This window comes from Aethalodelphis obliquidens, unplaced genomic scaffold (assembly GCF_003676395.1).
Source record: "Aethalodelphis obliquidens isolate GAN/ISIS:26980383/991018 unplaced genomic scaffold, ASM367639v1 scaffold89, whole genome shotgun sequence".
Taxonomy (NCBI): Eukaryota; Metazoa; Chordata; class Mammalia; order Artiodactyla; family Delphinidae; genus Aethalodelphis; species Aethalodelphis obliquidens.
In genome coordinates, this window is record NW_020838033.1 from 6,405,541 (window position 1) to 6,419,226 (window position 13,686).

At 40.2% G+C, this 13,686-nt stretch overlaps 1 protein-coding gene across 9 annotated transcripts in view; it reads right to left on the reverse strand.

Annotated features, from left to right (window-relative positions):
* Nucleotides 1-13,686, reverse strand: part of BRCA1 (BRCA1 DNA repair associated) — a 64,384-nt gene that overhangs the window by 33,096 nt on the left and 17,602 nt on the right. For 5 of the 9 annotated variants that reach the window (XM_027094658.1, XM_027094654.1, XM_027094655.1 and 2 more), the window contains exons 4-11: nucleotides 13,438-13,515; nucleotides 12,397-12,485; nucleotides 11,231-11,370; nucleotides 9,253-9,358; nucleotides 8,262-8,307; nucleotides 5,838-5,914; nucleotides 1,298-4,702; nucleotides 799-887 (exon numbers count right to left, since the gene is read on the reverse strand). In XM_027094658.1, the coding sequence (XP_026950459.1) occupies nucleotides 799-887; nucleotides 1,298-4,702; nucleotides 5,838-5,914; nucleotides 8,262-8,307; nucleotides 9,253-9,358; nucleotides 11,231-11,370; nucleotides 12,397-12,485; nucleotides 13,438-13,515 (4,030 nt within the window). The remainder of the gene's footprint in view (nucleotides 1-798; nucleotides 888-1,297; nucleotides 4,703-5,837; nucleotides 5,915-8,261; nucleotides 8,308-9,252; nucleotides 9,359-11,230; nucleotides 11,371-12,396; nucleotides 12,486-13,437; nucleotides 13,516-13,686) is intronic. The other 4 variants (XM_027094662.1, XM_027094660.1, XM_027094657.1 and 1 more) reach the window with 3 other exon arrangements.

Genomic DNA, 13,686 nt, shown 5'->3' on the forward strand with positions numbered 1-13,686 from the left:
ACGGAAGGAAGGAAGGGAAGAAGGAAGGAAGGAAGGGAGAAAAAAAAGCTGAATGAGCCTGAAGTTTTGAATGTGAGAACTTAGAAAATTTTGGTGCCACTCCTACAACATAAAAATTAGGAGACAGAGCCAGGTTCTGTGAGGAATATGATGTTAATTTTTAGATGCTGTGGTACAGAATGCTTTTTCTAGGAGACTATTCTGCCTGGAGTACTGAAATATTCATGTTACCAAATGTAGATATGACAAAGCTGTTACCCCCCTCACAAGTCACCAAAATATTGGATATTGACCACTAGGAGCAAGAAGTAACATTGTGTACTTTTTAAAGAAAAAAGATGACTTACAGGCACTGAAGAACAAATAACTATACGATTTAAAAAGAAAAAACAAAAAGAAGTATCCACCAAACAGTGAAAGGCTAGATAGTGTCTAACAGGAAGAGAACTCTGTAGGTGTCAATTTGGTACTGAGAAGAAACACACCCCTCTATTTGATACAGTAGTGCTTTCATATGTGTTTTTGCTATAGGGCAAATGGGTTTTGAAGGTTTCACTTATTCATTAAATTCAGTATTTAGTGTTCTGCAGTGAGCATGTTGGTACGTACATGTGTGTATGTGTGTGTATGAAGTAGGAGGTAATGTGTTCCATCTCGGTGCTTACAATCCAATTTGAGGAGACAAGGTCCCACACACAACTGTTATACCATTAATTCTAAGAGGTTATATAAGCAAATGTAAGAATGTGGGATGCACAGCACTGAGAACACCACACACACATCCCCATGTGCTTTTACCTGAGTGGTTAAGATATCGCTCTGAGAGGACAGCCCCAAACAGTCTTCAGAGAGGCTTGTTTCACTCTCATACTCGGATGCTGCTTCACCTTAAATGATAATAAAAATAGATTAAGATGTAAAAACAGACAGCCAATACTCCAACTTGCAGTACCTGTTTCTTCTCATTGACAGGACAAACTTCACTTTCATGTCACACAAAATGATTACACTCTTTGTTTAGGGACACCAGATTTCCTCTTAGGAATCGTAAGGATGAAAACCAGAAGCAAGTCCACCAATAATTAGGGCATTAAATCTCATTCAAATAGAAAAGATGTTCTAGCTGAGTAAAGGACTTTTGAGGAAAAGCACCTTGGGAGGAACATGTTTAAAGTTTAAGAAGCAGTTACTTTCATTGTACTTGGAAACTCGTAAAATGTGCTCCCCCAAAGGCATAAACATTTAGTTCATTTCTATAAAATAGACGGGGGCAAACACAAAAACCTGGTTCCAATACCTAAGTCTGAATCCACACTCTGCTCTTCTTGGTGATTATCTTCTTCCCAGCCAGTTTCCCTTTCGTCATCATCTGAAACCAATTCCTTGTCACTCAGAACTTCCTGGTTTTCAGACTGATGCCCCACTTGTTTGGAAAGAGGATCAAACATCAAGAAAGGATCCTGGGTGTTTGTATTAGCGGTCAAGTCTTCCACTGCACTGCACCGTGAAGAAAATAAGCTATCAGAACATCTCGCTTCCTCATGAAGGTGATGTTCCTGGGATGCCTTTGCCGATGTTACGTGGTCACTACAGTCATTTAAACTATTCTTCAATGATATTAGGTTCTCCTCTGTTTCCTTAGATAGACCCTCTGTGGCAACAGCATTATGTCTGGTAGATGGAGACAGTGTATTGGTTACTTTACCAAATAAGTGTTGGAAGCAAGGAAGCTCTTCATCCTCACTAGACACATTCTCTTCTGAGGACTCAGCCCCTCTTTCGTGACCCTGAACCAAAGATGTATGATGGGCTAAAGGGCCAGGGCTCCTTCTGAATTCTCCTTTTTGGACACTTTTGCTAAAAACAGCAGATCTTTCCTCAATGTCACTTTCAGCAAAGTTGCTTTCCTTTATTTTGTCATCATTTAACAACTCATCAGGTGTCTCAGAACAAACCTGAGAAGCATGGCTTCTTCCCATAGGTTGTTCTAGGTTATCTGGATTTAGACATGGGGAGAAATCTTCATTAACAGCCTGAAGTGTGCCTTCATTTTCTCCTTGCCTTTTTATTTCAGGAAGTTGACAGTTACTTACAGGAAGACTTTGCTTATAGACTTCGGGTTGCATAAGACCTAATCTGAGCGAAGCACTTAATTTAGGTCCTCTGTTTCTATCTAGTTTTGCTTGAATGTTTTCACCACTGGAACCTACTTCATTAATACTAGAGCCTACTTCATTAGTACTGGAACCTACTTCATTAATACTGCTTGAGCTGACTTCTTTAAAAGTGCTTTCTCGACTGTTATTTTGGCTAATTGTGCGCACTGTACTTTGAACGATGCTCTCGTTTTCCATTGCTCTTTCAGGTGACATTACAGGTTCCTCAAACTTTTCCTCTGGCAGGTTTTTCTTACATATAGTTTTAACAGATGACCTGATGGGAGAAAGTGATGGTATAAGATATGGGTTGTGTGAAATCCCATGTTTATTTGCAATAATGAGCTCAGTTTTGTTGCCTCTGAACTGTGATGACTGACAAAGCCTAGTTACTCTTTCTGGGCTACGTTTGGCATGATCGCTCGGCTTCTTATCTTTTTGACCAGCGACAGGGAAGTCCACGGTTGTATTAATTGCCCGCACATGCTTGATTTTAGACTCACTCTTTCCCTGATTTTCTTCTCTTTGTCTGCATTCAAGAGGGACTCTTGGGCTTTGTTCCCTTAAGGACCCAGAGTGGGCACAGACTGTTGCACATTCCTTTTCTGGATTTGAAAACAGAGCAAACGTCTGACGCTTTGAAACCTTGAACATATTCTGCAAATACTGTGTATCAAGTTCACTCTCTTCCATTTCTATGCTCGCCTTCTGAATGTGGTTAACGTCATGTCCCAGTGGATCCTGAAAGTCCTCTGTGTCGTTTCTAATATCTTTAGAACAACCAGGGATAAGTTCCTTGGGGCTTTCAATTGCTGCACACAGACTCACATGTTGATTTGGTGCTGTCTTTGCCTTCCCTAGGGTGTCAGCTTCCAGTAATGAGATACTATCCTGAGTGCCATAATCAGTATCAGGTACCAAGGAAATACTGGTACTCTCTACAGCTCTTTCAATTTGCAAACCTTTTCCTCTACTTAATGTCAGATCTTTGGGGTCTTTGGTATTATTTGACACTTGAATTGTTCCTAGGCTCTCCTCTCTTTGAAGGCTAGGATTAACAAACTCTTGAAGTTTATTAGAACCAGAACAGTGAGTAAAAAAAACAGGTATGTTTGTTAAATTTAGTTCTGGGTAAGTGTCACTGGCAAGTCTCTTAGTTATTTGTTTGTGTGGCTTGTCACTCTTCTTGGCTCCAGTTGTAGGTTCTTTATCTCCCATGAATTGAAGCTTTTTGCCGTGCCTGACTGGCATTTGGCTGGAATGTTTTTTCTTCATCTCTTCACTGCTAGAACAACTATCAATTTGTAGTTCAGTATGATTAGGTGGGCTTGGGTTTCTACTGACTGCTAGTTCAAGTGCATGAATGTTCCTGGTAGAGGACTTCCTCCTCAGCCTATTTTTAGGTGCTTTTGAACTATGGATATTCAATTCTAGTTCCATATTGCTTATACTGCTGCTTATAGGTTCAGCCTTAGTTCTGAAAGCAGATTCTTTTTCCAATGATTCTGTTAGGTTAGCGTTTTTCTCTTTCTGAACATAACCACCTTTCATTTCAGTCTCATGACCATTACTAGTAATATTTATCCCATGACCATTCTGCTCTGTTTGGTCAGTTCCCTCAATTATTTTTTCAGGAGTCTTTGGAAGAACTGCCAAATCGACTTTCTTGATAAAATCCTCAGGATGAAGGCCTGATGTACTTCTCCTTTTACGCTTTAGTTTTTTTGTGAGGGGGCGCTCTTGTGTTATCTGAGGTTCTACAGTAGATGCTCCTATAATTAGATCTTCAGCTATGCGGCTCAAGTTAGGGAGGCTTGTCTTCCTCTGATAGGTTTTCCCAAATATTTTATCTTCAATATTACTCTCTACTGGTTTGGAGTGGACTCTTTCATGTATTAAAGCACCATGAGGATCACTGGCCATTAAGTCTATTTTCTCTGAAGAACCCAAATATCCATCAACTTCCTTTGGAACTTCCACTGCACGAGCTACTTCAGTGTTTGATTCAAATGCCCCATCACGTGAGTCGTAAGAAGTTAGCATTTCGTCACTTCTGGAAAACCATTCATTAACTCTCTGTATGCTGCTATTCAGTGTTATCCAAGGAAACTCTTGGGAATCTCTAGGACTGTCAGAGGAGGCAGGTTTCTGCTTATTCAGCTCTTTTCTCCCATATAGGGGATCAGCATTCAGAACTACCTTTTTCTCTGTACTGGGAGTCTGCCTATCATTACATGTGTCCTTACTTTCAGCCCATCTGCTCTGTTGGCTCTTTCCTAAGACAAGCTGTTTGCTTTTATTACAGAATTCAGCCTTTTCTACATTCATTCTGTCTTTAGTGAGTAATAAACTGCTGTTTTCATGCTGTAATGAGCTGGCATGAGTATCTGTGCCACATGGCTCCACATGCAAGTTTGAAACAAAAATACCCTGATACTTTTCTGGATGCTTCTCAGTTTCATGCTTCTCAGTGGTGGTCAAATCTTTATTACTGAATTGATGATGTTCAGCCTTTGTTATGTCCTTCTCAGAAAACTCACAAGCAGCTGGAAAAAAAAACAAGGTGCTTAAAAACTGAATTATTATGAAAAAAATAGGTACTTAATACAACTTGGTTGAGGGGGAATGAAGGAACTGGCTATTCTTAGAGAAACCTCAACTATCAAGTGTACTGAAGACGTAGCTCATATTCTTCTGCTCAATTCCTATGTATCTAGACTCTCATTATTTCCACTCAAAATAATTAGAGTTTTAATTTCAGAATTCTCCCTACTCATAAACCATACCTCCTATTTTGCTAAACTCTAACAGTGAATTAAAAGCACAGTTTGAGACTCACAGACATGGAGAACAGACATGTGGTTGCTAAGGGGGAGGGAAGGTGGGGGAGAGATGAAGGGGGAGTTTGGGGTTAGCAGATGCAAACTAGTATATATAGAATGGATAAATAATACGATCCTACTGTATAGCACAGGGAACTATATTCAATATCCTGTGATAAACCATAATGGAAAATAATATTACAAAACATGTATATATGTGTAAAACTGAATCACTTTGCTGTACAGCAGAAAACACAATATTGTAAATCAACTCTACTTCAATCAAAAAAAAAAAGCACAGTTTGGGCATCAGACATATAGTGCTTCTGTTCTATCTTCAGACTCATACTCCCTCTATCTAAATACCAGTATGCAAAGTATGAAATAAAAACACAGCAGTTAAAAGTAAAGGCAGGGCTTCCCTGGTGGCGCAGTGGTTGAGGGTCCGCCTGCCGACGCAGGGGACACGGGTTCATGCCCCGGTCTGGGAAGATCCCACATGCCGTGGAGCGGCTGGGCCCGTGAGCCATGGCCGCTGAGCCTGCGCGTCCGGAGCCTGTGCTCCGCAACAGGAGAGGCCACAACAGTGAGAGGCCCGCATACCGCAAAAAAGAAAAAAAAAAAAAAAAAAAAAAAGTAAAGGCAACAACCAATTACATAGGGTACTATTATAACCATATCAGTCTAGTGTCATTGTCAGGCTGTACCATGACATCTGAGAAAGAACGATATTCTAACTCTGCCAAGAAATGTTGTGAATTATAAACGTCCCAAATGGTTCTTCAGAATAATCTAATTACAGTACCGCATCTACCTATTCTTTCTTTAGTGCCCGTTAAGTTGGAAGACTTGCCATTACCCTTTTTTGCACGATTCAAACTGGCTTCAGCCTTGGCTCCTTGAGGGGTGATTTCTAACAATTCATGGTCTCCTACACTATAGGGAAAAGACAGAAGCCTTAGTGAGAAACAGTGGTTTATATGCGCAAATAGCTGTCACATAATCAAGTATTTTAGCTCCTCTAGGTAGAGTTGCAATAAGGGTTATCAATTTGATTCACTTTTTGAAATCTGTGCTTTAGTAACTTCTAGTCAAAATGAAACAGTCAAAGACTGAGAACATACAGTCACAAAAATCACAGCAGTAACATAGAACATTGCTTTATGGACATACAAATGAGAACTAAAATTTAAATGATGGCCAAATAATAGCTAAAAGACAGTAAAGAGAAAACCAACAAAACTTAAAATATATCTTAATGAGAATACAAGTACAAAGTTATCTAAACAAAGGGAGCACTGGGATGGAACAGACATTCCAATAGAATGCAAAAGCACACCACTTTGCAGCACTGCCTTCTGTGCTTCTTTCCAGGCTAAAAATCATTTTCTCCCAATTGAGAGATCAGGAAAAAGTAATTTGCAAACAAAATCTGATTGGCAATGACACCATCACAGATCTTAGGGTCAAGCAATAATTCCTAATGAAAGCAATTTGACAACCCAGTTGGGGGCTGCTTGTAGATTATGGTTTAATTTATGTAGACAAAGTTTGAGTTACAGATGGAATTAAGGAACAGAGGAAGGAAAGAACTGAAAACTGAGTACTCTAATGTTTTCAACAGCCACAATTATCACTGAGTCAACACTATCATACACGACGAACTAAGCTAGGGCACAACCATCTGCTGGAAGCAAGTCTGTGCATAGTTCTACTGTTACTTTAAACTCTTTCAAACTCTTTACTAAGAAACCAACCAGCGAAGCAAAAAGGATATTTTCTGGACTTCCCTGGTGGTGCAATGGTTAAGAATCCGCCTGCCGAAGACCTAAATAGACATTTCTCCAAAGAAGATATACAAACTGCCAACAAACACATGAAAGAATGCTCAACATCATTAATCATTAGAGAAATGAAAATCAAAACTACAATGAGGTATCATCTCACACCAGTCAGAATGGCCATCATCAAAAAATCTACAAACAATAAATGCTGGAGAGGGTGTGGAGAAAAGGGAACACTTGTGCACTGCTGGTGGGAATGTGAATTGGTACAGCCACTATGGAGAACAGTATGGAGGTTCCTTAAAAAACTACAAACAGAACTACCATATGACCCAGCAATCCCACTATTGGGCATATACCCTGAGAAAACCATAATTCAAAAAGAGTCATGTACCAAAATGTTCATTGCAGCTCTATTTACAATAGCCCAGAGATGGAAACAACCTAAGTGTCCATCATCGGATGAATGGATAAAGAAGATGTGGCACATATATATAATGAAATATTACTCAGCCATAAAAAGAAACAAAATTGAGCTGTTTGTAACAAGGTGGATAGACCTAGAGTCTGTCATACAGAGTGAAGTAAGTCAGAAAGAGAAAGACAAATACCATATGCTAACACATATATATGGAATTTAAGAAAAAAAAATGTCATGAAGAACCTAGGGGTAAGACAGGAATAAAGACACAGACATACTAGAGAATGGACTTGAGGATATGGAGAGAGGGAAGGGTAAGCTGTGACAGAGCGAGAGAGAGGCATGGACATATATACACTACCAAACGTAAGGTAGATAGCTAGTGGGAAGCAGCTGCATAGCACAGGGAGATCAGCTTGGTGTTTTGTGACTGCCTGGAGGGGTGGGATAGGGAGGGTGGGAGGGAGGGAGACGCAAGAGGAAAAAGATATGGGAACATATGTATATGTATAACTGATTCACTTTGTTATAAAGCAGAAACTAACACACCATTGTAAAGCAATTATACCCCAATAAAGATGTTAAAAAAAAAAGAATCCGCCTGCCAATGCAGGGGACACGGGTTCGAGCCCTGGTCCGGGAAGATCCCACATGCCACTGAGCAGCTAAGCCCGTGTGCCACAACTGTTGAGCCTGTGCTCTAGAGCCCGTGAGCCACAACTACTGAACCCGTATGCCACAACTACTGAAGCCTGCGCACCTAGAGCCCGTGCTCTGCAACAAGAGAAGCCACCGCCATGAGAAGCCCGCGCACTGCACTGAAGAGTAGCCCCCGCTCGCAGCAACTAGAGAAAGTCCGTGCGCAGCAACAAAGAACCAATGCAACCAAAAACAAACAAACAAATAAATAAATATTTTAAAAAAGGATATTTTCTCAGCTATAAAATGAGGAGATTAAAGTAGATGGTCTTTAAGGTCTATTCCAATGCCATGATTCTAACCTAAAGAAATATCAATCCTTAATATTAACTAGATACAAAAATGCCAGTTTCATAGAAAAAGGCTCTCTTTGACTCACCTGAAATAACTGGCCTTATTAACTGTATCTTCAGAAGAATCAGATCCTAAAAAAATTCCCCAAATACCCCCAAATAACAAATCAATAAAAGGATTTTTATTGAAAGGCTTAAACTCAAAAAATACACTTGTTGCAAAACATATCTTCAAGAAATATTTACTGAGCACCCACTACATGGCAGACACAATGATACATGTCAGGCAATACAGAGAAGTGGTCATAAGCACAGGTTTGAATCATGACCCTTTCACTTACTAGCTTTACAACCTTGGCAAAATTTCTTAACCTCTCTGTGCCTTAATTCCCTCATCTGTAAAATAAGTATAATAGTAGTAATCATCTCAGGTTTGTCATGCATCTTAAATGAGTTACACAAGTAAAACACACCAGTGCGTGCACTACAGTAGGTGCTCCTAAATATTCTCTATTATAATTATTTTGATTATTTTTATGAGGCAATACCTGTTGTCTAGGAACTTATGATCTTAAAAGGGGAAAAGACACAAGAAATTTTGAAAGAATATGACAAGTGCTATGTCAAACATTAGTGCTTGGGAGCTCAAAGGAGGGCCGTTCTTTCCAATTATAAATATACTCTAAACGATAAGACATAGAGAGACCTGCTTGAACTGAGCTCAGCTGTTCTTAAGTCTTTCTAGTCTAGTACAAGTTATCTTAGATCCCTCCAAATGCTGTAGCCCACTCATCACATTCTTTCTTAGCCCTACTCTCCATATTTCCAAAGTATATTTACACATACTTATAACCAGACACCCTTTCTTTTGCTCTCTTTACAAAGGAAGGTTCTTCAAGGTGAGACCTGCATCTTTTACATTATTTATAACACATCATAAGGCTAGTAAAATTATTTTATTTTCACTTCCCAGAGCTCCCTGCCACTGTATAAATTGTGACCACGGTTTTTGGTAAAACTCCTAGACAAGGAATCCAGCAACCATTATTCTAAACTTACAAAATCTGAGACTCTTACCCAATTCAATGTAGACGGACTTATTCTGAGGTTGTATCTGCTGCTTTGTCCTCAGAGATCTCACAATTCCAAGGTTAGAGAGCTGGACACTAAGACTGGTTTCCTGCTAAGCAGTAAAGAATGATCAACAAATTGTTGGCCAGTTCTGTGCTTTTTTCTTCTTAACAGAAACTCAAAGCCATGGACAAAACAAATAGACCATTATCAATTAGCTAACATTTATGACACCTCAGAAAAAACATTTCACAGACTACACACCAGAATGTATGAGTTTTGTGTGCTTTGAATACTTTTCCCCTCTCTCTGTTGTTCTAAATTTTTCTAAAATAAATATGTATTATCTGTGTAATATTTTTAAAGATAAGGAAAGCATTTTTTTTCTTTTTGATTTTGTTTTTGTCTTTCTTTCTTTTTTATTTATTTATTTAGTTTTGGCTGCATTGGGTCTTCGTTGCTGCGCTCGGGCTTTCTCTAGTTGCGGTGCGCGGGGGCTACATGGGCTACTCTTCGTTGCGTGTGCAGGCTTCTCATTGTGGCGGCTTCTCCTGTTGCGGAGCACGGGCTCTAGGCGCGGGGGCTTCAGTAGTTGTGGCATGTGGGCTCAGTAGTTGTGGCTCACAGGCTCTAGAGCGCAGGCTCAGTAGTTGTGGCACACAGGCTCAGTAGTTGTGGCTCACAGGCTCTGGAGAGCAGGCTCAGTAGTTGTGGTGCACCGGCTTAGTTACTCCGCGGCATGTGGGATCTTCCCGGACCAGAGCTCAAACCCGTGTCCCCTGCATTGGCAGGTGGGTTCTTAACCACCGCACCACCAGGGAAGCCCCAAAGTAAATTTTTAAAAAGGATAAATGAAAATAAAGAAAACCCAGCAATGGGCTTCCCTAGTGGCGCAGTGGTTGAGAGTCTGCCTGCCGATGCAGGGGACACGGGTTTGTGCCCCGGTCCGGGAAGATCCCACATGCCGTGGAGCGGCTGGGCCCGAGAGACATGGCCGCTGAGCCTGCGCGTCCGGAGCCTGTGCTCCGCAACGGGTGAGGCCACCACAGTGAGAGGCCCGTGTACTGCAAAAAAAAAAAAAGAAAACCCAGCAAGCCTAAGAATATTCAGTACAGGAGAGAATATTTAGAAACGGGACCTTACTCTGTTGAAGCTTTCCTTCTTCTTTTTAAGCCCTTCAACATCTACCGAAAAGTGAATGCTGGTACTATGAGAACTTTTTTTTTTTTAAATTTATTTATTTATTTATTTATTTTTGGCTGCATTGGGTCTTTGCTGCGCGTGGGCTTTCTCTAGTTGTAGTGAGCGGGGGCCACTCTTCGCTGTGGTGCCCTGGCTCCTCATTGCGGTGGCTCCTCCTGTTGTGAAGCACAGGCTCTAGGCTCTCGGGCTCTAGAGTGCAGGCTCAGTAGTTGTGGCTCACTGGCTTAGTTGCTCCACAGCATGTGGGATCTTCCCAGACCCGGGCTCGAACCCATGTCCCCTGCATTGACAGGCAGACTCATACCCACTGCGCCAGAGAACTATCATTTTTAAGATCTTCATTATTCATTCACATATGAATAACAACAGCGCAAATCTCTGCATTTTCTTTGACAATTACACTTTTAACTTGAAGCAATTTTCAAATGTTAAAAACCGATTTTTTTTTTTCCAGGCAACTTTTCAGAGGAAATAAAACAGAAGATATGTCCATGTCCCTGGAGAACTGCCATAAGATGGTTATTTTAAAAACTAGCAAGCTGACCATCAGTGTCCTTGTGTCTATCTTAGACAGATATGAAGAAAAATACGTTCATCAGAATGAACAAAGCACTAAAACCGGGGACCTTCTCTCGTCTCCTCTAACTCTTGTTTGGCCCCTTAATTTACCATCTTCCCTTGTTTACTGACTTTTTATGTAAATCCATAAGCATCTAGCACACTCACCAACTCACAGTGCTCAATAAAGGGATGTTATCAGAATACACAAAAATGGCCTTACCAAGGTAGGATTTTCAGGTTCACTCTGTTGAAGTTTTTTGGCCCGGTTTCGGTAGCCCATACTTTGAATGATAGAAACTTCCTCCTTTAGATGCTCAGAAGAGTTATTTTCCTTTTTTGAAAAGTTATAACTGTTTGCAACTGTGAATTACAAAGGAAAACATTACTTTTGCAGTTAGAAAAAAATATTAATTGTAAGCAAAGAACCAAGAGAAAGCCTGTGTATGCTCTTTGTTGTACAATATTAAAACAATGCATTAGGGCTCCCCTGGTGGCGCGGTGGTTGAGAGTCCGCCTGCCGATGCAGGGGACACGGGTTCGTGCCCTGGTCCGGGAGGATCCCACATGCCGCGGAGTGGCTGGGCCCGTGAGCCATGGCCGCTGAGCCTGCGCGTCCGAAGCCTGTGCTCCGTAACGGGAGAGGCCACAACAGTGAGAGGCCCGTGTACCGCAAAAAAACAAAAAAACAAAAACAATGCATTAAAGGTTGCCTATACTTTTTTAAAAAATGAACTTCAGATGTTCTACTCCTAGGAAACGAACACATAGACCAAAGTTATTTCTACTCCTTTTTTTCCTACCTTAATACTAACAAATTTGCCTACTAATACCATATTTCACTGAAACTAAAATACCAGTGATATAAAATGCACCATTATTTTCTGTACCACTAAGAAAGAAAACACTAAATTAAACAATGACACACCATTAATGGTAAACTGCTCCCAATTCTGGAGATGTGCAAATAAAAAACGTGCATATTAGGATGGATAAAATAAGGTGTGAGACCAGTGGGAATGATTTAAAAAATAGATTACAAGGGCTTCCCTGGTGGCGCAGTGGTTGAGAGTCCGCCTGCTAATGCTGGGGACACGGGTTCGTGCCCTGGTCCGGGAAGATCCCACATGCCACGGAGCGGCTGGGCCTGTGAGCCATGGCCGCTGAGCCTGCGCGTCCGGAGCCTATGCTCCGCAATGGGAGAGGCCACAACAGTGAGAGGCCCACGAACCGGAGGAAAAAAAAAAAAAAAAAAAGATTACAGATAAAGAGCTAAAGTTAACCTAGACCAAAAGGTCTTACCACCTATTCAAATAAAATAATTCCACCAACTTCCATTTTAATAGATGGCCACTTGAGCATTGGCCCCTGGGGTTATGCAACACTTACTCTGCAATCCTGTGTCAAGCTCAAAAGCATGAATGATCTTCAATAGCTCTTCAACAAGCTGACTAAATCTTGTACTTTCTTGTAGGCTTCTGAAAGTAAATTGTTTGAAAGACACACTTAGCAAAAGATTACCAACTTTTTAAGGACACTAAAATAAGGAAAGACATGTGAACAAATAAAAAAAGAAGTAGCAACAGTTAAAAAACTATATGGAAAGAACAGAGCTATTAGTGACATTACACTAATCAAAACATCACTGACAGCAGAATAAACCACATAGCATATTGATTGTTTTTATAATTATTTTTGGCCATTCAAACTTACCAAAAGCCTATAATTATCTAAAATAATAGTACTTTGAATCCACAGTAGATATAAATCCACTGCATAGAGAACTTATTATTCTTAACATCTGAATCCCATCCACCCAAAGTGCCACTTCTAGCTCTCAGGGATTTCTGCCAAATGATGATTACATTATTTCAAAATCACAGATAGATAACAATGTCCAAAGAGAGATTTTGGTTTAGGACAGTTGTAGGACAATATAATTTATTTATTCATTTACATATCTGAGTGACTACTATGTGTCAAACATTGGAAAAACAGTGTTGACTGAGACAAAGCCAGTGCCCTAATAGAACTTACATCCTGGCCAGAGGGACACACAATGTATAAATGCATTGCATATGTGTTTGTGTAAATAAGTAGAAATATACGCAAGGAAGAAAAATAAAAGCAGGATCAGGACAATGGGGGCAGGGTGGTACAGTCCTATATTAGATAAGACTGCAAGTTCTTGCATCATATAGAAGGATTAGAAAAAGGCAATGAATTGCTAGTACCTGTATAAGGCAGATGTACTGTAAAATTTTCAGAAAAATGACTTTAGAAATAATTTACCCTGTCAGCTAAACACCCTTTTTTATATATTTTTCTACTGATGAGTGGTTTGATAGGAATACCAGCTATGTTATTAAGGAATTTCTACTTTTTCCTGTTGTTGTCACTTCCAACCTCCCAACTACCCAAATTATATACCTTTTGGTTATATGATTCTTACACAAAGGACACTGTGAAGGCCCTTTCTTCTGGTTGAGAAGTTTCAGCATACAAAATCTATACATTTTAAAGAATGAAAAGAACAACTCAAGTTACATTTTTTTTTTTTGCAGAGAGAATATTCAAAAAGCAAGTAGCCATGAAAAGATAGTCTCACAACTGCCCTTAAGAGCCATTTTAAAGGTAATGGCAGGTGAATTACAACCAATGGCCTTCTTTAATTGTTTT